Raw genomic sequence first — 23808 nt, 5'->3', positions numbered from 1 at the left:
TAGCATCTAACAAATGCCAGCAAATATTCTTAACTGAATGCATAATGAAAACACACACACACACACACACATACACACACACACACACACACACACTTGAGTGCCTGCCTGTAGAGTCTTCATTATCTTGAGCCCTTCTCACAGTCCCTGGAGATGAGTCACTCTTACTGCTCTTTTCTTTCAAGGTGCTGGGGGTGGAACCCGGGGCCTGGAGCATGCCAGACAAGTACTCTGCCACTGGCGATGCGTCTAGCCCAGCTTACATTTCCACATGCGGAATTATGTGCAGATAAAACAACACTTTACCTAAATGTGGGAAATGACACATTCTAGAATAGAAGTCTGTTCCAGCTGCTCATCGAGTTAAGTTTGTAGCTTACCAAAACTGTAGCCCCCCTCCTCCGAGTTGCATGGGAATATAATAAAAATCATGACTGTTGTGACCACAAATGGTAAGAATTTTCCACATGAGACACAGTGACCTTTCTCAGACCATCTCACAATCACAATCTAATTGATAAGACAGGACTAACTTAAAAATGACTTCTTTGATTAAATTTACTAACTTATTTTAATAATTAATGATGTCCATCTTGTTCTACCATCTTTCCTGCCCCTAGGGACCCTCCCAACCGCCCCCCCCTTGCAATGACTTCTTGAAAGAATAAAAATGTTGGCCTCTTTATGAATCAATACCTGGTACTGATTATTAGATATTTGCATGCTATGGTTTAGATGAGGGACTCTCCAAAAGCTGGTGTGTGAGACAATACAAGAAAGTTTAGTGGTGAAGCGTTTGAGGTGTGGGAGTCTTAACCTAAGCAGTGTACCAATCCACAGCTATCGATTAGGAGGCAGTTATCGATGGTAACTGCAGGCGGGCAGGTGTGGCCAGCGGAGGTGGGTGTGGCCAGCGGAGGTGGGTCACTGGGACTATATTTTGTCATAGTGGGGAGATCTTTCTGTGCTTCCTGATTGTCACTTCCTGAGCTGCATCCTCTGTCATGTCCTTCTGTTGTAGATAGAGCAGTTAGTGCTCAGTTGAATGATAAAGGTAGTTACTACCGTGGGATCTGGGTTGTTGCAGACTGTAAGGCTCCTGAGTTCTTGGCCCTGTTTCTGCAGGTATTTACATATGGTGGATTGTGAAAAAGGACAGGAACAAGCATCTTACATGCCTCCTCTTGGCTCACAGGTCTAAGGACATTTGCGGGGGGATGGACTTGATGGATACAGAGAAACTTCCTTTATGGAATCAAGACACAGGAAAAAATAGAGTTATCAGTGTCTTGGCTTGATTTTGTTAATTCCTATTTGTACATGTTTCTTTTTGTAAAATTAAGACTGTATTTTGTATATTTTTTTCAGTACATCAACCATTTAATATGTTTCTGCAGATCACTAAATATTCCACAAAGTAGGGTATTTTAATAGTCACATGGAATTTATGTTAATAACTCTGTTGTTGTACTTTCCCTTTGTTATCCATCTTTCACTTTTATTCATGACACTTGAATGAATATCCTTGTTTTTGTACCTGTTTTCTTTGACCACATTCCTAGAGGCGGATTGCTTGTGTGCATGTGGGTGTGTGGGTGTGTATCAACATTTTAACAAGTTTTGCTAAGTATTGCTCAATAGATCTGTAGGACAGCAATGCCTCATAGTGATTTTTGAGCCACTTTCAACATCATGAATATTAAATTGTAGGCTTTTTTTTGATAATTTTCTAGGTGAAATATGCTGCCCTATAGTTTTAATTTCTGCATCTTTGATGACAAGGGGAATTGAATATTTGTCATATATTTGTTGTCTGTCTGTATCTCTTTAGTGTTTGTATCTCTTTGTGTTGGTGTAAACGTTGATGTTATTTTGTTGGGAGGGTCTCGTCTTTTTATTCTCAAGTGTTCTTGAGTCTCCTACTTAGGTGAGGCATTGTGTAGGAGGGAGGGAGACAAGGGCTGTGGCTGAAACATGTGCTCAGGAGTCAGCTACTAGACACTTGAACCACCCCCCTGGAGAATCCTTTTGGCTGCTTGACCCAGGACAAGAACTTGGTGAGCTTGGGGCTACTGGACTAGATAGAGAAGGAAGAGAATTATGAACCTGCAGCCACAACCCAATTACAAGGAGTGAGGATGGGTAAGGCTTTTAGAAAGGAGGGAACCATAGTCTGCAATTGCACTCACACAACCTGTTCCCAGAATAAGATGTCAGTCAAGTGCTCTGTTGCTTTACTCTTTTTGAGACGGCTCCTGAAAACTTATGGTGGTGATTTCCCACAGAACAGTCTTGTTGCAATGAGGAAGAGAAAAGAAGAGAGGGCCAGAGACCATTTTAATGTGGCATGGTGGTCTTAGACTCTTTGCCTGTGATGTTCTCTTCTAAAAGGTTGCTAAATAACAAGGCAGGGCATGACTGACGTAAACCAGGAGAATATTCTCTTACAAAATGATCTTGCAAACAGGGAGAAGATTCTGTTTCCTAATTTCGTTTTCTCCTTTAGTTTAAATGACAACTTTTGGCCTACTTATCAGTTCACTCCATGTTTGTGTTAAGAATTTTGCTTGTGATTTTTAAAGTCACTCTGATTAAAAATAATAGTGGCTTTCCTCACTCCTTCCAGAGACCTTGTCAAAAAATGTTATTTTTTTTTCCACTTCAAATATAAACCTTGTCTACAAATACTGAAGTGATAATTAGGGCTTGTGTAAGATTGTTTCATTTTAAAAATTAGCTGCTTTTTTTTTTTTTTTTTGGTAAGGAGTTTATCTCCACATTTTTCTGGTTCAAGAATGTTGCTAAAAGAAGAAGGATTTTTTAAAGTCATGGCTTATATAAATGACTTAGTAAGAAATGTGTGAGAGCAAAAATGATAAACATTACTCACTGATCTTTTTTGTGTTACTGGTTATATTTCTTGTAAACACATTTCTGCATGTATCGTTATTATAGCTTGAGCATGCAGCACCTGGCGCCTCCTAAAATTAAAATATATTCAGCTATCGCAGTGGACTTTTCTAGACCCCTGGAAAATCCAGGTGCACAATCAAAAATTAATGCAAGTGAGAGATGGTGACTGCCACGGTGTTAAAAATTTCTTCCTTGCAAGAAGCCTCAAAAATCCAAAAAGAACTGCCCCAGCAGCATTAGCTAAGCTGAACTCTCTTGTGAGTCTTTTAAAGTCTGAAGGAAATCACATTTTCTTTTTTGTTTAGGTAGCTCTTGCCATTTCTGATAGCTTTTCCAAAATTAGATTCCTCATTCCATATAATGAAAACTTCGAAGTTCTTTTGGACACTTCCATTCCTGTGCACCCTGAAAACTTGCACAGGTAACATCTCCCCGCCTGCCCTCCACAGAGCCTGTTCTTTCCTGACTCCTGTCCTCCCTGACCAGTCCTGTTCTTTGGCATGCCCTCCCTGTCCTTTGTGTTGCTCACTTTGTTTTTTATCAGTTGAGCTTTCCCTCTATTACAGCATTTATTATCATGTTGTTATGATTCGCTGTTTACTTGTTCCCCCGATGAACCTGTGGGTACCTCTGAGCACCTTGCCTTACGTATCTCCCTACTCCCAGCACATGGCACACTGCCTGGTGTATAATAGATGCTTATTAAATGATGTTTGAGTCACCGAGCCAGCAGTTTCGCAATATATTTCTAAGCATTTGTAGGCTTAGAAATGCTCTGCCCATTCTGTTTGATTGACATCATTATACTGTGTTGGTCTAAGAAAGCAAAGAATGTCTTTTGCTCAGTGGTTCTTCCTGATGGCTTTATATTTGAAGCCATTGTCGGGTCTTGCATTGAGAGACGTGATAATCTGCCACCAGCTGTTCTGTAATTCCCTTCCTTATTACTGGGACTAGCTTCCTCTGACTTCTCTGGTATCATTTTATCTCAAGGTGTGCCTTTTAATGCTGGCTGGAATAGATAGTGTCTCATTCCGTAGGCTTTTATTACTCAGCTAAAGTAGAACAAGCCATATGGTCGTTAACTAGATATGCAAAGGGCTATAAATTGGAGGCAAATAAACTGGCCTTGTAAATGCAATGGTCTGGTTAGGCAAGAGAGAACTGGCATGGCAAGTAATAAGTACAGAGGGACTAGACGATAAATGGAGTGGCATGGACTTACAACCACATCTTGCATTTGACAGAATGAGCCCAGTAAGAGGGGACTGGTCTAGAGTGTGCAAGAACCCAGAAATAATTAGAAAGATACTGTCCAATGACGTGTACACGTTACAGATGTTTTATATAGAACATCCAGGAACCAATGTACACTTTATGTCATGCAAGGGCTTGGAAGACTATTACACATCGATTGCAGTTCAACTTGCACATTTTAGAGATGAAATGATCTTGGTTGATTCATATAAGAAAAGAGTCTTCAAGGATTTTAGGGCTGAAACCAGAGTCTACATTTCTGCCCTTAACCGCAATACTCTCTTTATATCAGATTTTGATATCTTCTTATTTTCTAATTATAGAAGTCAGTGAAATACATGGCATTAGAATCATATGGACAAGTATCTCTCTTACAAAGTACCGGTATCAGTTAATTACTGTTCTTCATCAACCAACCACACTCACTTTTCTTTAATGGGAAAAATTGTGTTTTAAAGATCAGGGTATGTCTTTCATCATTCTTAGCTTTTCAGATATTGTGTTGAGTTTCAAGGGTGAGCTGTGTATGTCAAGAAGAGCCCAAACTGGCTTTGCTATTTGTACGAAAGGAAGAGCAATTTAAAGTTAATGCTAAAACCACAGCTGAGAATGTGATGAATTTCTCTGGGACTTAAAGATCTGGTTTTGGAAATTAAGCTACAGAGAGAGGAAAGAGGGTATTTTTTCCCCTGAAGTTTATTTTTGCGTCTTCTATCTACCTTATACTAAACCAGGGAAAACAAATATGGAGTTTAAATTTTCTTAATGAAATAAACCCGGTTGCATTTTGCTTAGTGCTCCATAGAAATGGAAACATGGAGAACATTTAAAAGATGAAAAGAATAAAGAAAGCTCTTATTTTACTTCACATGCTAAGTGATTTTAAATTTAGGGATTATTGAGTCATTCACATGCTGAATTCAAGGCACAATCTCAGAGTCATTAGTGTGTTCTGCAAATGCTGCCTCTAACTCACTTCTGCTTCGCAGTCTATGTGTTGAATATTGTGTTCTTGTATTATAAAAGGCTCCAAGAATGATTCACAGCCCAGGACTGAAGGAAACCGTCTTAAAGAATAACCTGAAGCTCAACACAGATTTTCTTTTTCTCCATAACTCTCTTCATTGGAAAAAAAAAAGAAGTTCCTTGTTTAATTTTGTTAATTGTATCATGTCTCCCTGTTTTTCTTGGGGTGTGTGATAATGGTGTAATTTTTTTCTTATTATTGTAGATAAGACTGGTGCTTTGAACGAGTGTGTTGGAAGTATTTTAATTCCTTGGGTAAATGTATTCATTTTAATTATTTGTCTGGATTGACTACAGTCCTAATGGAATTTCCTTTTAGAAGAAGATATGACAAATGAAGTTTGGATATTTAGAATATTCCCTGGATGCTATTAAGTCACATATTTAGTGAAGATTGACATTTTTCATCAAAACAAATGCCAGCATGGACTAGGCTGTTGGACTTGCTATTAGAGACAATGGAAATGAAAATAACACTTATCATAAATACCTTAAAATTCATTTTAGAAAGCAGTTTTTCCATGTTACAAAAATTTTGGGTGTGCTCAATGATAGTATTTTTACCTTTTTTTTTTTAAATCAACATGTCAGTAATTTTGCTGCTAGTCATAGTTTTAATAAATGAGTTATTAGGCAAAGCTTTTCTTCTAAAGAGTTCAAACTTTTATCATCCATTTTTCTGCTTGGCACATGTTTTTTAAACAAGACATTGTAGGAGGAAGGATGGTGTTTGCTCTGTAATGAGAGACATTTGGTTGAAGGTGGTTATCGCTCATTCGGAGACTAGAGAACGAGTGGAGGAAGGAAGACCCTGGACATTTTGGAGGATCTCTGTCTCATTGTGTCTTTGTGTTGGTGCTTCCTTAACTCCTTTTATTACCTTTTCAAAAACTTCTGTTATTACTTTAATGATAAAAAAAAATCCCCTGCTGAATTTCATTCTGTTAATGTAACAGTATCTGTTTTATTTTCTAGACCTGTTTTTTTTTTTTTCTTTAATATTATCAGATTAAGGTCTGACTGTTTGCTGCTCGAGGGCCACTGTTCAGGAGATGAGAGTAATAGGAAGGAATCAGGTTTGTCCTAGGGCTGGCATCTCGAGAAGATGGAGAGGCTTTCAACCTCCGAGTTCCGTCTTGGGGAACTTGATGCGTAAAAGGCTTTTAGGGGAGGAAGGAAGTAAAGTGGGATGGTGGGTAGTAAGGCTGCGCCATGCTGAGTGGGCGCTTCACCAAGTGTGTGTCTCCTTTCTTGGGCCAGAATTGACATTTATTGATCTCTTGGGAATAGTTCCTGAATTTTCTTAAAACATGCATATTTCTTTTCCGCAAGTTAAATCTCACAGTAGTAAACTTTTGTGTTAGGTCATGCACTGAAGAGAGCAGTTACAAAGGCCACCAGATGTTCTGGGTTCTGTAAACCTAAAGAAAGACTCTTTAGCAGTTAACGTCTCAGAATTTATGCCTGGCAAAGGAAGGGGAGGGCATAATTCTTTCAAAGGGATTAGGAAGGGAAATAGCCTAGTAGAAGGGCAAAGAGAGGAGAAGAGAAAAAGCTCCACTACGGATGATCCCCCAAAGGAGTGGCCCTTATTACAAGTAGACATCATTGTCTGTCACCCTTGTGTCAGCTATTTTTTTTTTTTTTCTGGCTTTCTATCATTCTCCAATTTGATTAAGCATACTGTTTGACTTTCAGCCATTTTGTTGCAGAGATGATATAAAGTGGCTTACAGGACAGAAAGTGTACAAGACAGCTTCCTTCAGTTCAAAGTAGAGCTCTAAGAAGAAGGAATGGCAATGCTAGGGCTACACAGTGGAGCCAGGATTGGACCAAAACATTATTCCATAATGGCAGACATGAGTGAGTCATGAAATGCCAATCAAAAATTAAAGTACATAACTATGTAGTCAACAGTACCTATAATTTAAAAGGAAACCTAATGATCAGGTAAAGTGCAACTGTTCTTGCTACTAAAACCAGACAGAATTTTATCTCAGGCATTAATTTTTTTATTTGTTTTAGTTACTTATACATGACAGTAGAAAACATTTATGTACTTTAATATATCATACATAGATGGAGTATAATTACTCATTTTTCTGAATGTACATGTTGCAGAATCATATTGGTCATATACATACAGTAGTAATATCGGTTTCATTCCACTATCTCTCCCACCCCCATATGCCCTCACTTCCCTCTAACTAATCTAAGGTAATGCTGTTCTTCTTTAGTGTCCCCTGACACACACACCTTATTGTGAATTAACATGCGCATATTAGAGAAAACATTTGGCCTTTAGATTTTTTGGGATTGGCTTATTTTGCTTAGCATGATATTCTCCAACTCCATCCATTTACACACAAATGCCATAATTTCACTCTTCTTTAAAGCTGAGTAATATTCCATTGATTATATATACCACATTTTCTTTATCCATTCATCTATTGAAGGACACATAGGTTGGTTCCAAAGTTTAGCTATTGTGAATTGAGCTGCAGTAAATATTGACATGGCTGCATTACTGTAGTATGCTGATTTTAAGTCCTTTGGGTATAAACCAAGGAGTGGGATAGCTGAGTCAAATGGTGGTTCCATTCCCAGTTTTCTGAGGAATCTCCATACTGCTTTCCAGAGTGGTTGCACCAATTTGCAGTCCCACCAGCAATGTATGAGTGTGCCTTTTTCACCCCATCCTCGCCAACATTTATTGTTGCCTTTATTCCTGATGCTTTCCATTCTAACTGGAGTGAAATGAAATCTTAGAATACTTGATTTTGCATTTCTGTAATTGTTAGAGATGTTGAACACTTTTTCATATATTTGTTGATAGATTGTATTTCTTCTTCTGTGAAGTGTCAGTTCAGTTCCTTAGCTCATTTATTGATTGGGTTATTTGTTTTTTTGGAGTTAAGTTTTTTGAGTTCTTTATCTATCCTAGAGATTTATGCTTTATTGGAGGTGCATACTATAAAGATTTTCTCCCAATATGTAGGCTCTCTCCTCACCTTATTGATTGTTTCCTTTGCTGAGAATAAAGTTTTTTTTTTTTAACTTGAATCCATTTTATTTATTGATTCTTGATTTTACTTCTTGTACTTTAGGAGTCTTGTTAAGGAAGTCAGATCCTAGGTCAACATGGTGAAGATTTGGACCTATTTTTTCTTGAATTAGGCACAGGGTCTCTGTTCTAGTGCCTAAGTCTTTGACCTACTTTGAGTTGATTTTTGTACAGGGTGAGAGATACAGGGTGAGATTTTGCTACATATGGATTTCAAGTTTTGCCAGCACCATTTGTTGAATAGGCTATCTATCTTTTCTCTAGTGAATGTTCTTGGCACCTTTGTCTAGTATGACATAACCGAATTTATGTGGGTTTGTCTCTGTGTCCTCTATTCTGTTCCATTGGTCTACAAGTCTAAATTTGGTGCCAATACCACATTGTTTTTGTTACTATAGCTCTGTAGTATAGTTTAAGTTCTGGTATTGTGGTGCCTCCTGCTTCACTTTTCTTGCTAAGGATTGCTTTAGCTATTATTAAAGCTGTTGCTTTAAGCTATCCTTATTTTTTCAAATAAATTTCATGATTGTTTTTTCTATTTTTATAAAGAATGATGTATAGGAATGTTTGATTTATGCATGTTATTTTATATCCTGCTACTTTGCTGAATTCATTTATTAGTTCTAGAAATTTTCTGGTGGAATTTTCTGGATCATCTGGATATAGAATCATGTCATCAACAAATAGTGATAGTTCTTCTTTACCTATTTGTATCCCTTTAATTTCTTTCTATTGTCTAATTGCTCTGGCTAGAGTTTCAAGGATAATGTTGAATGAGCTATATCCCCAGATCCTTAGGCATCATTTTAATTGCAAGAAAAGACTTGATTGTAAGAAAGAAGAACTGACTCCTTCTAAAGATACTGATTTGTTCCAGGGGCATACTTATGCTTCTTGGAGCATTTCGAAGAGTGGTTGAGGGCTGGGGTTGTGACTCAGCGGTGGAGCACTTGCCTAGCAAGTATGTGGCTCTGGGTTTAATCTCAGCACCACATATAAATAAATAAAATAAAGATCTATTGACAACTAAAAAAATATTAAAAGAAAAAAATAAAAAAAAGAGTGATTGAACTTTCTGAATATGTTTTTTCTTACCAAGATGGTTTCAGTAAATATATGGAGACACAAAGCTGAGATTTTCTTGTCTTAACAAAGACAGGAATGGATCTGTTCAGAATTGCCAGCTGTATCCAGAAACCCTTGGCCCTTAACCAGAATGCTCACCTCCCTTTCTTCATTTAAGACCTCGGTAAAGATAAATGAGAAGGGTAGGACTAATGGCATGACACATCCGGAGCAGGGGTTTCTCTTTTAATCTGAGATCTAGCCTCGGAGCCAGATGACAGACATGGTAAGAGGTATAAGGACCAGTATACTAAAATCTTGTGAAGGATTTTATGAGTGCAGATTTTTTTTTTTAAACACACGTAAATACATTTTGTAGTGTTCATCAGATTTTTAAAGAAGTTCATATTCCTCTAAAACTTAAAAGACAGCATTGGAGACTTCCTTCTTAGGCTCTGTCAAACCTTCAAATACTTCTGTAGTTCTTTGAGTTGTTGTTATCTACACATCTGTACATGAGAGCAGGCATCCTGTTGACTTCTTTGCTGAATCTAATGGGTGCTTAAATTGTATTTGTTGAGTTGAAGTAGATCAACCTGAGTAACATTTTCCTACTGGCTACAAAACTCTTATGCCAGGAATTTGGTCGAGTGCTTTATGAAATCACACAGTTTTCTCCTGGCCTACCTATGTGCTGGCCCCCATCACAAATTAATGAAGTTCATTTTGCACAACTTTATTTGGGGAGAATCTTATACTGCCGTCCAGTAATATTCTGTTCTCTTTTTATGGCTGCACACACCATCTGTTAATAATCCATTCTGGAATGCTCTTGTGCATGAGCCTTCATTCTGAGAAGGAGTATATTTGCTTCTCTCCATATGCTGATGCTTCCACCATTTTGCACTTGACTATAATTATTTGATCCTACCTTCAGACTCTTTGAGAATCCTGGGGAATAATTTTTGGGGAGGAGGTCTGCAGTCTGGAGTTAGTTCAGAAAACCTAGGTTAGGTCTTCTTGGAACTCACTTCTTCCTTAACCATACTAGTCTTTTTCCTTCTCCCTGGTGGAAAAGAGAAAAACAAAATGGAATTGAGCGGCTGTTTTTTTCCTGTTGTCTGCCCAAGTGGTGATGATTTTGATTTCCGAATTCTTTGGTGGAAGTGACAAAATTATACCAATAGCCACCTTTTCATCATCTTTATCATTTTGGACAAGCCTCATCTTATTCCATTATTATACCCTTTGACATTCTTCTTAAGGTTTAGGGTGGCTTCCATTTGTTCTATCTAGGTCAGACATGTCTGTCTTTCATGTGAACCCTTTGAAAATATGAAGAGACCCATGACCCATAGCTACCCATGTTATACTTACTGAACTCTTATCAGCGTCCCCCCCCCATTTACCCTAGTACTGGTAATTGAACCCAGGAGTGCTCTACATGCCCAGCCATCTGCTACATGCCCAGCCCATTTTGTTTTTTGAGACAGGGTCTCTCTAAGTTGCTGAGTTTGCCCTTGAACTACTGATCCTCCTGACTCAGCCTTCCTAGTAGCTGAGAATACAGGTGTGTACCAACGGGCCCAGGTACACTTGTTTCTTTGTGTATTTTCATCTTCATCATTAGAACGATCTGTTTTCTTGCTGTCAGAAGGGGAGTTTTGAGATCCCCATGTTCTTTACAAGTCCATTTGCCATTTGCACTTTCTGACCACTTGATCCTGCTCCTCTTTTCTCCAAACTTGACGAAGTCTGCTTTTCTTCAAAGACCAGAATATATTTCTATGTATGTCCAGTTTTCACTTCCTGGTCTGTTACAGATTCCAATTTTATCTTGTGATTTTCTCTCAAGATTCCCATCATTTCTACTTTATCAAGCAAATCTGTCCTTATTGGTGAGGAGTCTTGAATCATAGTTCCTGTCCTTGTTTCATTCTGAAAGGTAGAACATGTCAGAAGGCAATACAGAATTCATCAGCAGCATATGACAAACTGAAGGTGTTCAGATAATTTGCATCTCTCATGACATCACTATCTTACTTCTGTGCCAGTTTTGTCACTTCTATTAAAAACATATCATCTCTACATCTTTGGTTGGGTGAGCCAGTCTGATTATATGGCCATCGGCAACATTCCTGCTCCTTTTAAACTCACTTTAAATATTCTTTGCCCCAGTTTATCCCTAGGTCTCTGGCTTCCTGGGCAGATCCTTTGGTTAGCTTATGTTCAGGGGACATTGTAAAATGCCTGTCAGCATGAGATCTGATCTAGCAGGCTTTGGTAATGACTTTGCACTCCTGTCGGCCACCGTTTTTAAGTGGTGATGAAGAGAATTGTGCATAAACAAGTGAGGCTCATAACCTGGCTAGCTCTGTTTTGCAGATCCATTGGCAGTCACTCATCTGTTCAGTCTGTGTGTATTTCTGTGTTGACATCTCTGACCATTTTCATTTGTTCTTGAGCCATTTTAGCTTCCCTTCTGTTTTCCCCTATATTCTTGTACTGGTGGTATCATCCTTTTACAGGAGATTGAAGAAGAATCGCCTTGTTTCTTGTGGGTGGGTTTCCTCTTCCTTTTGATTTTTGAGACTGATGTCTTACCTGCTGTCCTCCCCCTTTTCTTCTTACTCATTCTGTGGGCTAAATTAGCATCCAGAGCACCTCTGCATCTGACTTACAACATTCTGTTATTGCTCACGACTCCCTCTTCCACAGCTTCTTGCTATTTGGGGTTACTTAGTGTTTCTCATGATTCTAGACTTTATTGCTTGTTGTCTGCTTTTTTATTTCTTGGCAAAAGAAAAATATTCCTCCTAAACTTTTTAAAAGTCCAAATGACTCAAGAAAAAAAGAAAAAAAGTCTGGAATGTGAGTCTTCCCCTCCCTCCCCCCAGAGCCCTCATTTAGCGCAGCACTCAGCGCTTGGCACGTATGTAGCGGCCATTTTCTCCAATAATCTTTAGAGTTGGGCCCGCTGTTGTGGCTTCAACAACAGATTGAAGTTGTCACTAAAATAAAATAAAAAAATAAGAATGTTATTGCCTTGCAGCTCCTCTGTTCCCTTACCTGAGATATAAATAATGTTTGCAAGTAAATGCAAAGGCATTGTCACCAAGAGATGAATACTGATCTTTCTCTGAGCTTTTAAATAAAACTTTCCAGAATTATAAAGTAGGGAGGATGCGGGGCAGAGAAAACAACCTTTCAAAAAAGTTTAAATCAATAATGATTAACATTTGCTAGCCTCTATTTTCCTGCTAATAACTGAAGACAAGTTCTAATTAGAGAAACCTCAAGTGTCTGGATTTCTAGTTGTACCAGATGGTGCCACATGAGAACTATTCATAGTGCCAGGAGAAGTCTGGGTTGTTCTTTGCTACCTTTCTTCTTGATCTTGTCTGAGGACACTGACATCTGCCTGCTTTTCTTTGTGCTTTATTTTTCTCCTAAATTTAGGAGGCATATTCCGCTATGTTTAGTGAGCACTCTTGTGATCTGTAATTTGTTTTTCCCTAACAAGCTCATTTCACTCACCATTTTCGGATTTCCTCTGATGCCTGTGTTATCACCTGAGCTCACCAAATGTTTAATCATCTCGTTGCTTCTTTCTTCTGGTTCTTTTTCAAGGTCACACAAGGTCACACAAAACTATCACCATCCTCCGTCTCTTGCTGCTAGGAGACCATGAGGACTCTTGTGCCTCTTCAGGTTTTTCTTCTTCTTTTTTTTTTTTTTTAACTCTTTTCACACATTGTCTGAAAACATGTTTTCTTCTTTTGATTTGTACTTGAATATTGTCTTCCTTTGCTATTAACTCTGCTAGCCCACTCAGAGAAAGCTTTGATTCTTATATGGAAGTTTTCAGTACTTTTGAGTGTTGGTATTGTTTTGACAAATGCTGCGTAGCATCTTCTGCAATATGAAAATCACTTGCATTAGGATAACAAAGTGTGGAACTGATTACATTTAACTAAATTCTTGCCCCCCCTTTTTTTTTTTAACAAAGATGTGTTTATTCTCTCTGTTGTGAAAGTTATGATATAATTGCCCTTTATAATGAAACTTGGTCTCGATTTGATGCTTTCTGAGGGAATTTTCTTTGGGGCAGTGTGAAAAATCAATAGAGACTGGTTATCATCAACATCTCCAGAGTAAGTGAGGAGTGCTTCTTGTTTTTCAGGGGGTGTGGTGGAGAGTAAGTACCGGGGATTGAACTCAGGGGCATTCAACCACTGAGCCACATCCCCAGCCCTATTTTATATAGAGTCAGGGTCTCACTGAGTTGCTCAGCACCTTGCTTTTGCTGAGGCTGGCTTTGAACTCATGATCCTCCTGCCTCAGCCTCCCCAGCCTCTGGGATTACAGGCATGTGTCACCACACCTGGCTGGAGTACTTCTTCTTCTTCCTCCCCGCCCCCCTTTCTTTTCTACCATATTTCTTGCTCCTACTGAAGGGTAAGGCAGAGGGAAATCAGCTAGGAAACTGCTACAGTAATTCAAGCAAGAGATCTGAGGGCCCGATTTTCTGGAGTAGCATTAGGCATGGAAAATAATTCATATTATTATCTTAAAAATCATCTTAAGGGGTTGTGGCTGTGGCTTCGCGATAGCACACTTGCCTCGCATGTGTGAGGCACTGGGTTCGATTCTGAGCACTGCATATAAATAAATAAAATAAATAATAATAAAAGTCTATCAACAACTTAAAAAAGATTTAAAAAAAAGTCTTAAGCAAAAAGGGTTTCCTTAGTTTATTTTATATTTCATCATGCTGAAACTGCTTTTAGGGTTTAGAAACTACATTTTTGCTTAGTCTTTTTTTTTTTTTTAATCCCCCTGATAACATGCCTTTTTTATCCCCCTTTTAACAGGATACATGTATAATTATGAAATAACACATGCCCCATTTATGTATTTCCTAGTTATGGAAACCTCTTACTTGATATCTATTGTATCTTTAAAAAAAATTAACATTTATGAGAAATTGTGGATATACTTAGAGGTATAGTGCTTAGCATGTATGAGACCCTGGGTTCAATCTTCAGCTCATGCCCCCAACTCAACATTTTTGATTTTCCACCTTTAAAAGGGAAATTTATCTCTTTACCTAGAGATGATGATTATTAATATTTCGGTGTGTGTCAGTTTTTCATAGGTATAGAAATAATTACGCCAAAAGGAAATGCTGATTCCCCCGATTGAAGTAGTACACATACACTGTATGCATGTATTGAAATATTACACTGGGACTGGGGATGTGGCTCAAGCGGTAGTGCGCTAGCCTGGCATGCTTGCGGCCCGGGTTCGATCCTCAGCACCACATACAAACAAAGATGTTGTGTCCGCCGATAACTGAAAAATAAATATTAAAAAATTAAAAAAAAAAAAATATTACACTGAACCCCATTACTATGTACAGTGAACACATGCTTATCAAAAAATAACAGAAAAAAGAAATAATTGTCATGAAACACATCTCTAAGTGTTATATGAAATCTTGCATTTACGAAACATGAAATTATGAGATATCATTAAATACTAGGAGAATTCTTATAGTGGTCAGTTCCCATTGATTCATCATGTGGATGCACAGTATTTATTTTCCCATTTCCCTGCTATGGACAATTTAGGTTGTCTCTGACTCATTGTAATGAATGCGATGGCCAATACTTTCACGAATAAGTCTTCATATAGATCCTTAGAATAATGGATTACTGAATAAACATCTTTTTGTAGTCAAGAACATCTCTGAAGTCTTGAAATTGGAAAGTGTAAGATGGGAATGAGTCTTGACGGCTGAAAGTTCCAACCCACACGTAGCAACAGCGTTTAGCTGCTCTGTGCTTCCTGCCTCTGCCACCTTTTCACCTGGTGCCCACTTTGGATAGAGAAGGGCAGAGTAGTTTGGAAAGAAGATAACTGAGGGCAGGCAAGAAGACCCCTCGTTTCTCCCTAATTCATCTTTAGATACATCTCTACCCATCAGCTCAACTTGGATACCCATGTGGTTACTGATTCTTCCTTGGGGTTTCTGTTTGATTTTAGTACAGGTCCTTGTGTTTTTCAAGAAAAATAGCTTTTATCCACCATGTCCTGTGATTTTTTTTTTTTTTTTGGCTATTTTATGAGCATTGCACAATGACTAAAATATCTCCTGTAATTTCTGATATTCCTTCACTGTAGGAGGAGCCTGGTGAGGGTATAGTGACAGAATAGCATAAGGAGGGCAATTCCAGTTAATATTTTAGGAGCCAAGTTCAATACAAGTCCTCTTGTTTACGTATGTCAGTTTATTTAAGCAAATAATTATTTGGTTTGGCTATTAAGTCAGCTTTGTGTCACCATAACAAAATACCTGAGATAATTAACTCATAAAGAGAAAAGGTTTACTTTGGCTTATGGTTCTAGAAGTTCCAGCCATTGCTTTTAGGCCCCTGGTAGGGGTGCTGATTGGTATTAGTGGGGAGCATACGATGAAACAAACTGCTCACCTCATGGCTAAGAAGAAAAATACAGGGACGAAGTTGATGGAGTCCCATAGTCCTCTTTGGGACATACCCCAGTGACCTAAGGACCTCCCACAAGGCTTCACATCTCAGAGATACTGCCACCTCCCTATGGTGTCACCCCGATCAAGCCTTTATAACACATAGGCTTTGGGGGGCATTTAAGATACAAACTATAATCGGTGTGGAATCTCAGTATTTAAAGAAACAGGCACACACACATTTGCCAGTAAAAATGCTAGTGTTTGGAGCTGGGAGTATAGGTCAGAGGTACAGTGCTTGCCTAGCATGCACAAGGCCCTGGATTCAATCACTTGTACTACAAAACAACAAAAACAAAAAAAATCCAAACTGCTGAGATTTTCCCTATAATAGTATTGAGATTAGCTTGTCTTGATTCTTGTTATTCTGAGTTTTTTAAAAAGTTGATGTATAAAACCTACTCCTATTTCTTTTATGAATTCCCAAATAGCAGATTAACTAGTGGCATTTCATATTGCTATAAAATGCCCTTATGTTCTGTGAATAACATTAATTCCAATTAAATTTAGCATTTCCAGTTATTAGTTAATGTTTCCTTCTTGAAATTTCCATATTAAAATTAATTACCCATCTTTACGTCAAATTATTTCAGTGATTGCCGTTCTATCATGATCCCAGGGAGCTAACCTCGGGATTAATTTTAAAATGTTGCAAATAGCATTTGTATCTATATTTAAAAAGTTCTCCAATTGACCAAGCAGATGTTGTTACAGATTTTTGTCTCTGATACGATAAATTTTCCATTAACTTTGAAAATCTGTGTTTAAGGAATGTGCTTTCAAGTTTTGCATAGTTGAGCTGCAATTTGTGAAAGTTCAAGCAGCTGTACTGACAACCATTTGATAAATTTGTAATTGAAGCTCTTTTCGGAAAAGACCAAGTTCTGGAGCTTTATGTTCTGTATTTTACTTTCATACACATGTATTTGAATTTCCTTCCTTTTGTAGGTCTGGAATTATGATATGCTTTGCACATACACAGAGGCTATGTACATATCCTCTCATATGTCCGGTTACATTGTCTACCCAACTTAAGTTGGAAGCAAAGGTGCATTGTTTTATTTTAGGCTTTTACTACCTAATTTAAAGTATTTTTCCTTTTAGGTTGAAGAAATTGTGGATGTTGGATCATTTGCTCCAGAAGACATCCACATTCCTAAGATTTATGTACATCGCCTTATAAAGGGAGAAAAATACGAGAAAAGAATTGAGGTAACAGACTTGGCTTCTTTGTTAGTATTTATGTATCTGATTAGCAGAGGAATTTGACCATTCCAGATGACAGCAGATGGGAGCTAAACAGGAAGAGTCTCCTTGGTTTATAGTGTAAGAGCTTCTTGTGTGCCCATTGTAGGGGAATGTGATAGTCTATGCCACTTTCCAGCCTCACGGTGACCATATCCCGTGACTCTCCAGGCTCTGTCTGCTAGACTTCTGTCGTGGTTTTAATGAATAATGCATGGTTTTGGCTGGCTATCCTAGAGGGAAGCCAAGAATAATCAGGTCTTTGGTGGCTTTACCCCTGCTGGATTCTTAATATTTGATTGCTCTAAAAATGTCTGCCTATCTTGAAATTGCTTTGTATGTTTATGGAATGCAGAAAGAATATCATTTTTAATTATCTTTGAGCTCTGAGCAGCTGGTGGGTATGAGGCTGTGCATGGATTGGGTACCAGGAGCATTGGAAGTATTCCAAGGCCAGGGAGAGAATAAAAAATGACCAGCTGGGCAAGCATTGATGTCAAGATTCAAGAGTGTCTAGGGATCAGCCACAGAATAGACACTTGATGGGCGATGTTAGGGAATTAGTGATAACCACTGCCTGTGGACATCAAACGGGAAGATGTTCTGAAAACCAAAACTGTTGTCAGGGACCTTGAGAGAAAGAATGGAACATTTGCAAACAGAAGCCAGAGTCTGCATCAAGGAGATTTAGTAACAGAAATTGTTTTCTGGCTGATTCCTAAATGTTTCCATGATTCCTGTGACGCACATGGAGCAAAACCAGTCTAGACTCTGCAGGTGGAAATAGGCAATTGGCAGCAGCAACACCTGATAAACACATTCTGACAGCCCTGAAAAACAGATTTCTAAGGTCTATTCATTTTTCTTGGTGCTGGCTCAGTCTCAGAACACCTGAGGAGAACTCACTGGTAGGAGTCAGGTGAGTAACAGTAGTAGCAGCCAGTGTGACAGGAACATGGGCATTGTGTGTGTCAAAGACAGAACAGGTGTTATCTTGCTCTTCAGATAAATCTGACCTCTTTCATTTTACTTCCTCAAGAATTACTTCTGTCATCAAATGTCACCCACGTTATTCTTTGTTCAAATCCTTCATTACATTGCAAATCTGCCTCCTAATAGTGACGGGAAGGTTCACTTTTTCCCAGTAAAATTTTTGTATTGCAGCTTGCCTTCAACCATGAATAATGTATTCTGTTTATTTTACAGCGTCTATCGACCCGGAAGGAAGAAGATGGAAAAGGCAGATCTGGTAAACCTGAAAGTAACGTAAGGGAACGTATCATCAAACGAGCCGCTCTCGAATTTGAGGACGGCATGTACGGTATCCTTTGTCCTTCTGAGACTGGCCAGAGGCAGCCCTTGCTTCTCTCACATTGCTCAGGCCTCCTGAAGAGTGGTTCCTCTCTAGTTCACAGCAACTTTTAAAACCACTGATCAGCGTTTTTATAAAATGTGGCATCTCACTTGAGGCCATTGGTATATGAAATTGGGGTTATAACCTGTTTGCCTTCTTAAAACAAAGTTTCAACCAAAAATTTGCTCACTTTCACTGTACAGCAGATTTTAGTACAGTGTGGCGTTTATTTAGAGGTTGTTGAGAAAAGAGGTTCCCCAAGATGAGGATTTAAAATCTCAGAATCACTAGTTTATTTTTTCCATATTGTGATATTTGCAGACTCATGGAGACATAATATCAAGCTTCTTAACAAACCTCTACTTTCCTTGACAAAGGTTCTGTGAGTGCACCATTTTATGTCTAATGTTTTGTAAAGGGTATTCAACGCTTCAAATTCTGCTTTATGTACTTGGGGAAAAAGAGCTAGAGTAAACATCATTTAGTACAATTAGCATTTGGATTTTGAATGCATTTAAATAGCAGTGAGGCTGTTCACCATTATGCTAATTTTTTAAGAGACAAGACATTGAACTATATAATACGAATAGTATGTGATTAAATAAATATTACTTCAACTGTGGCTAGAGAGTAAAGCCGTACTTAGAGACCCAGGATAGGAAGAACTAGAAATGTGACAGAGTTTCTCCATTCCGTGAGCTTCCCTCATCTAGAAGGGACTTAGAGTTTGCCTTCAATGATTAACTCAGTCGTTCCGATTGTGATCTTGACTGAGAGAGCTTTCTTTCTTTCTTCTTCTTCTTCTTCTTTTTTTTTCTTTTTTTTTTTACTTTTACTGCCTCCTTTTTTATTTTATTTTTTCCTCAGTTGTACCTTGTAGTATGATGACAGTACACATCAGGGAAAAGAGAATGTTGCAAATCCTCCAAATCCTGCATAGGCCCAGGATTATATTGACTTACAGTGAAAGTTAGCCCACTGGAGTTTCTTTTGGGTCAAATGACTTCCCATTGATATTTAAACACAGACTAAGACACTGGGCTAGAGATAATAATTGAGATTTGTAATGACTTGTAGGTATTCTCTATTCACTGTTATTTTGTATTCCTTGTGAAAAATATATGCAAGTCAGTTCATCTAGGTGGTCTTTCCATATCACCCACTCTTCTTCAACATAGACTTCTCTGTCCCTGGTATGTGTCTTACTAAAAAGTATTTTTAAAACCACAAAAATAGTAGAAAATGACAAAGGAATTGAGGTATAAGGCTTGTTAAGTTGGGTTGTTCTTCTCTGAAAATATGTCTTCTTAAATTACTAGCTCAGTGTGTTCTGTGCATGATAAATAAAGTACAAATGGCATTATATTACTTCAGGCTGTGATTTGGTAAGAGCTGAACCGAGGAGCTGTCTTAATAGCTTCATAGACTTACTGCACTCATGAGACCTGGGTCACTGAGTTGTCTGTCCTTTAGGCTTTTGTAGTTTATAATAGGGTGTCATCTATAAATTTTATTTCTTGTAGCCTTGGTTCATAAAGATTTCACTGTAAATGGTACCTCATCAGCATGCCATTATTATTTGTGTTAGTTCTTTGGTGTGCTGTGATAGTGAACAGCAGTGCACAGCGGTGCTTGACTATCTCTACCGGGCTCTGCCTGCCTGTGAGAAGCAGGATTGACACGACACCGGGGCCTGCAAGTCAGGCTCGACCCTGCTTTGGTCCTTTAAGGGAGAACATTCCACACCCTCAATTGCTTCTCAGATGCCCCTTTTGTAGTTACTCTTTTATATGGCCTCAAGTGTGTTTGTGACATGTACCTCCCTCTCCACCGTGTCTTTCACATGATTCAGTTACTAGTGAACATCACCACAAGGACACAAAGGATTGACATGCCTTAGGCAGACATTTTGGTCTTGCCAGAAAACTTTTTGAAAATCTTAAAAATAGCATCTCCTCTTTGGAATATTACACCGTATCAATTTATTCATTAATTCTATTTTTTGTTTAAAAATCCTTAGTTTCAATTTTTTTTCCTATTTTTATTTCTTTCTTTTTATGTGGTGCTGAGGATTGAACCCGGGGCCTCACACCTTCGAGGCAAGTGCTCTACCACTGAGCTACAGCCCCGGCCACAAATCATCTTTGTTTTTAATGGCAGTTTTATAGAGTGAAAATAGTTTTTAAGCAAAGGTCAAGCCTTATATAACAATTCATCAATCATGACATCATGGTGGCACATGTCTATAATCCTGGCCCCTCTAGAGGCTGAGGCAGGAGGATTGTAAGTTCAAAGCCAGTCTCATTGACTTAGTGAGACCCTGTCTCAAAATAAAAAAGAAAACGGAATGGGGTTGTAGCTCAGTGGTCCAAAGCACCTCTGGGTTCAATTCCTAGTACCAAACAAAAATAAAAACAAAAAATATTAATGAAAATAAAATGTGTCTAATGCTTTTGTTAAAACGACCTCTTGTCTGGCTTCTGAAACTACCCTTTGTAGGAAAGCACATCAATGTTATTGAGAAAGCTGTGACTAATTAGAGATTTTCTATTTGGAAAATTACAAACTAGTACCCAGAGGGTGATTAGAGAATACATGCAGTTATTGCATTCACAGCAAGCTCCCTTTTGAAAAGGATTCTGTTCAGATTTATATGTACAGAAGGTTTGTGGCATAATCTCTCTACCTGTGATATGTTGGGCCTTAACATCTTTTTTTTCATAGCTAATTTGGGCATAGGAATCCCTCTTCTGGCCAGCAACTTCATCAGTCCAAATATGACTGTTCATCTTCAAAGTGAAAATGGAGTCCTGGGTTTGGTAAGATGGAAATTAAAGTTTTCTTAATTATGAACTATTAAAGAGATTATTTATAGTTTGCCATTTTTATAATAATTCCAGTCTTTTACTTCTCAGTAAACTTTAATTATTAATGCAGTAAAAATTGTACATATGGGACCTATATATCTAGTACATAAATTTAATTAAATAATGGTCATGGACAATCTGGTTGATATTGATTGAGGCAATAATCATGACCATTTTCAAAGGCACAAGAATGCTGTATATCTGGATAAAAGCAGACTCTGATTGAAGTCAAAGGCTTACAGGTTTTTTTTTTTTAGAAAATTGTTCTTTTTACATATACATATACATAAGTAGAAGGCTTACATGTTTAAGGAACTTAGCCTAGAATGATTAACTCCTCATTTTGAAGACAAGTGAAATAAGTTTTTATTTATTTATTTAAAGGCAAATTCACAGAGGTCTCAAACATTAGTTGCCACTGCAGTTTGTAGTATAAATTTTAGATCCCTCTTTTGAAGGTATATAAAAATTTCATAGCCAGTATTTCTTATTCTTTATCATATATTGTCCCTTTCTCTTTTTTCCTCCCTTTTTATTTAATATGTTATTTTATAAAACTACTTACCCCTTTCAAGTAATTAGAATTGCTTTAAAAATATATACAAAATTGGCCAGGGGTGTAGCTTAGAGTACTTGTCTCACATGTTCCAGGCCATGGGTTTGATACCCAGAAATTATAATAATAATAATAATAATTCATATTATTATCTTACTGAGAATAACTGAGTAAAGTGACATAAGGATGTCTCAGTTTGGCTGTAAAGAAAGGTAACATTAAAACCACAAACTGAGGGCTTTTAGTGCAAATACCAGAAAGCTACAGCTGCCATCTTCCTTCTATCTAAACAGTATATCTCTGTAGTTGGTGTTTATTGATCCTTCCAGAAAGGTTTAATGAATAACATTGACTGCATTATAGGTTCTAAATAATTTCTTTGTGTTATTACTGACATATAATAGCATAACTTTTCTTTCAAGCTGGTAATTTTTAGAAAATATTTTTCATTTGCCTAGTCTCAACTGTTAGTGTATTAAAGAGTAATCAATATGAAAAACAAAGCCATGAAAACACTGGAGTTATTTAACTTAATTTTTGGTACTGGGGATTGAACTCAGGGACACTCAACCACTCAGCCACATCCCCAGTCCTAGTTTGTATTTTAATAGAGACAGGGTCTCACTGAGTTGGTTTACGCCTCACTGTTGCTGAGACTGGCTTTGAACTCACAGTCCTCCTGCCTCAACCTCCTGAGTTGCTGGGATTACAGGAGTGTGCCACTGTGCCCAGGGAGGAGTTATTTGAAGATAATCATTTCACATCTTTGGATGATAACTTTCTGGGACTGTAGGGAAGTTGTTTATATTACAGTTTTATTATGTTATTCAGGAAAGTCTCCTTTTACTAACCGAATGTGTGTTGTGTTTGACAGGGTCCATATCCATTTCAACATGAAGTTGATGCAGATCTAATCAACGCAGGTAAGCTCACTTATTACATATTTTTCCAGCATTTTCCTTTGCTGTTAACTGAGGTCTGTGCCAGACAGTAGCAAGGATGTGCCAAACAGCATGGATTTGTACTCAATTCTTTGTTTCTTCATGGAGAGCATCTCCACCCTATTTACCCTCTTTGAGACCTCTCATCCAGGGCTAAGGTAAAGGAGCAAGTGCAGGAGGCGGCACAGGTAATGGAAGAGCTTGATGGGTCAGGCAAGGTCTTGCCTATAACTGGAGAACACTCTCAAAGGGGATAATAGAGGAGAGTTAACAGAAATGATAATTTACAAGTATGGATTGGGTTAAGGGAAACCCAGAAAGGATGGCAAAATCCCACAGGGAGTAACTATCACCTCTTGGCCTTAAGGGGCAGTAATAACAGAAGCCTCTAATAGGAACTGTGTCTGAGATCAGTTAGTAGCAGCCTGATGGGTGGAAAGTCTCTTCTGTTGGGTTTCCTGCCTTGGGCCAATCCCAAGTCGAAATAGGCAAGCCTTCTGTGAATAGAGAAGTTGAGAGTGGATCTATAGCAGCCAAAAGAAAAGTTCTAGTGCACCGGGTGTTTTGTTGAAGGTGATTCTCACTGTCTTCTAGTCCTTACATGAGTGAGACAGCATCGTCCACAGGACAGCATTGCTTAAGGATGTGTTCTGCCACAGAGATTCTTTGTGTCTCTCCTGTAAGCATGTGCTCTGTCTGCTATCCTCTGCCTATTATTTGACTGGGATGATAGAACCACATTTATCAGCAGCCCAGAGGAAGAACGGGTCAGGCCTTGTGCTTGAACCAGTACTTCATTGTGTTAGGGCTGCAGCTCTTCTTTGGGACTTCCCATTATAAGCAAAATTCTGTACTCTAACATCATTTTCTTTTATTTATCCTTTCCCTCTATTCCTTGTTTTTGGTGGCAGTGGGTTGGGGTAAGCACCAGGGATTGAACTCAGGGGTACTTGACCACTGAGCCGCATCC

General features: G+C 38.2%; 1 protein-coding gene across 1 annotated transcript in view; it reads left to right on the top strand.

Moving 5' to 3' along the window:
• Oxct1 (3-oxoacid CoA-transferase 1) overlaps positions 1 to 23808 on the top strand; it is a 131528-nt gene that overhangs the window by 48948 nt on the left and 58772 nt on the right. The window contains exons 8-11 of the mRNA XM_005325615.5: positions 16980 to 17087; positions 18327 to 18441; positions 21199 to 21293; positions 22772 to 22820. Coding sequence (XP_005325672.1) covers positions 16980 to 17087; positions 18327 to 18441; positions 21199 to 21293; positions 22772 to 22820 — 367 coding nt within the window. The remainder of the gene's footprint in view (positions 1 to 16979; positions 17088 to 18326; positions 18442 to 21198; positions 21294 to 22771; positions 22821 to 23808) is intronic.

This window comes from Ictidomys tridecemlineatus, chromosome 1 (genome assembly GCF_052094955.1).
Source record: "Ictidomys tridecemlineatus isolate mIctTri1 chromosome 1, mIctTri1.hap1, whole genome shotgun sequence".
NCBI lineage: Eukaryota > Metazoa > Chordata > Mammalia > Rodentia > Sciuridae > Ictidomys > Ictidomys tridecemlineatus.
The sequence above is the reverse complement of the archived record's forward strand: the minus strand, read 5'-3'. Positions and strand labels throughout refer to the sequence as shown.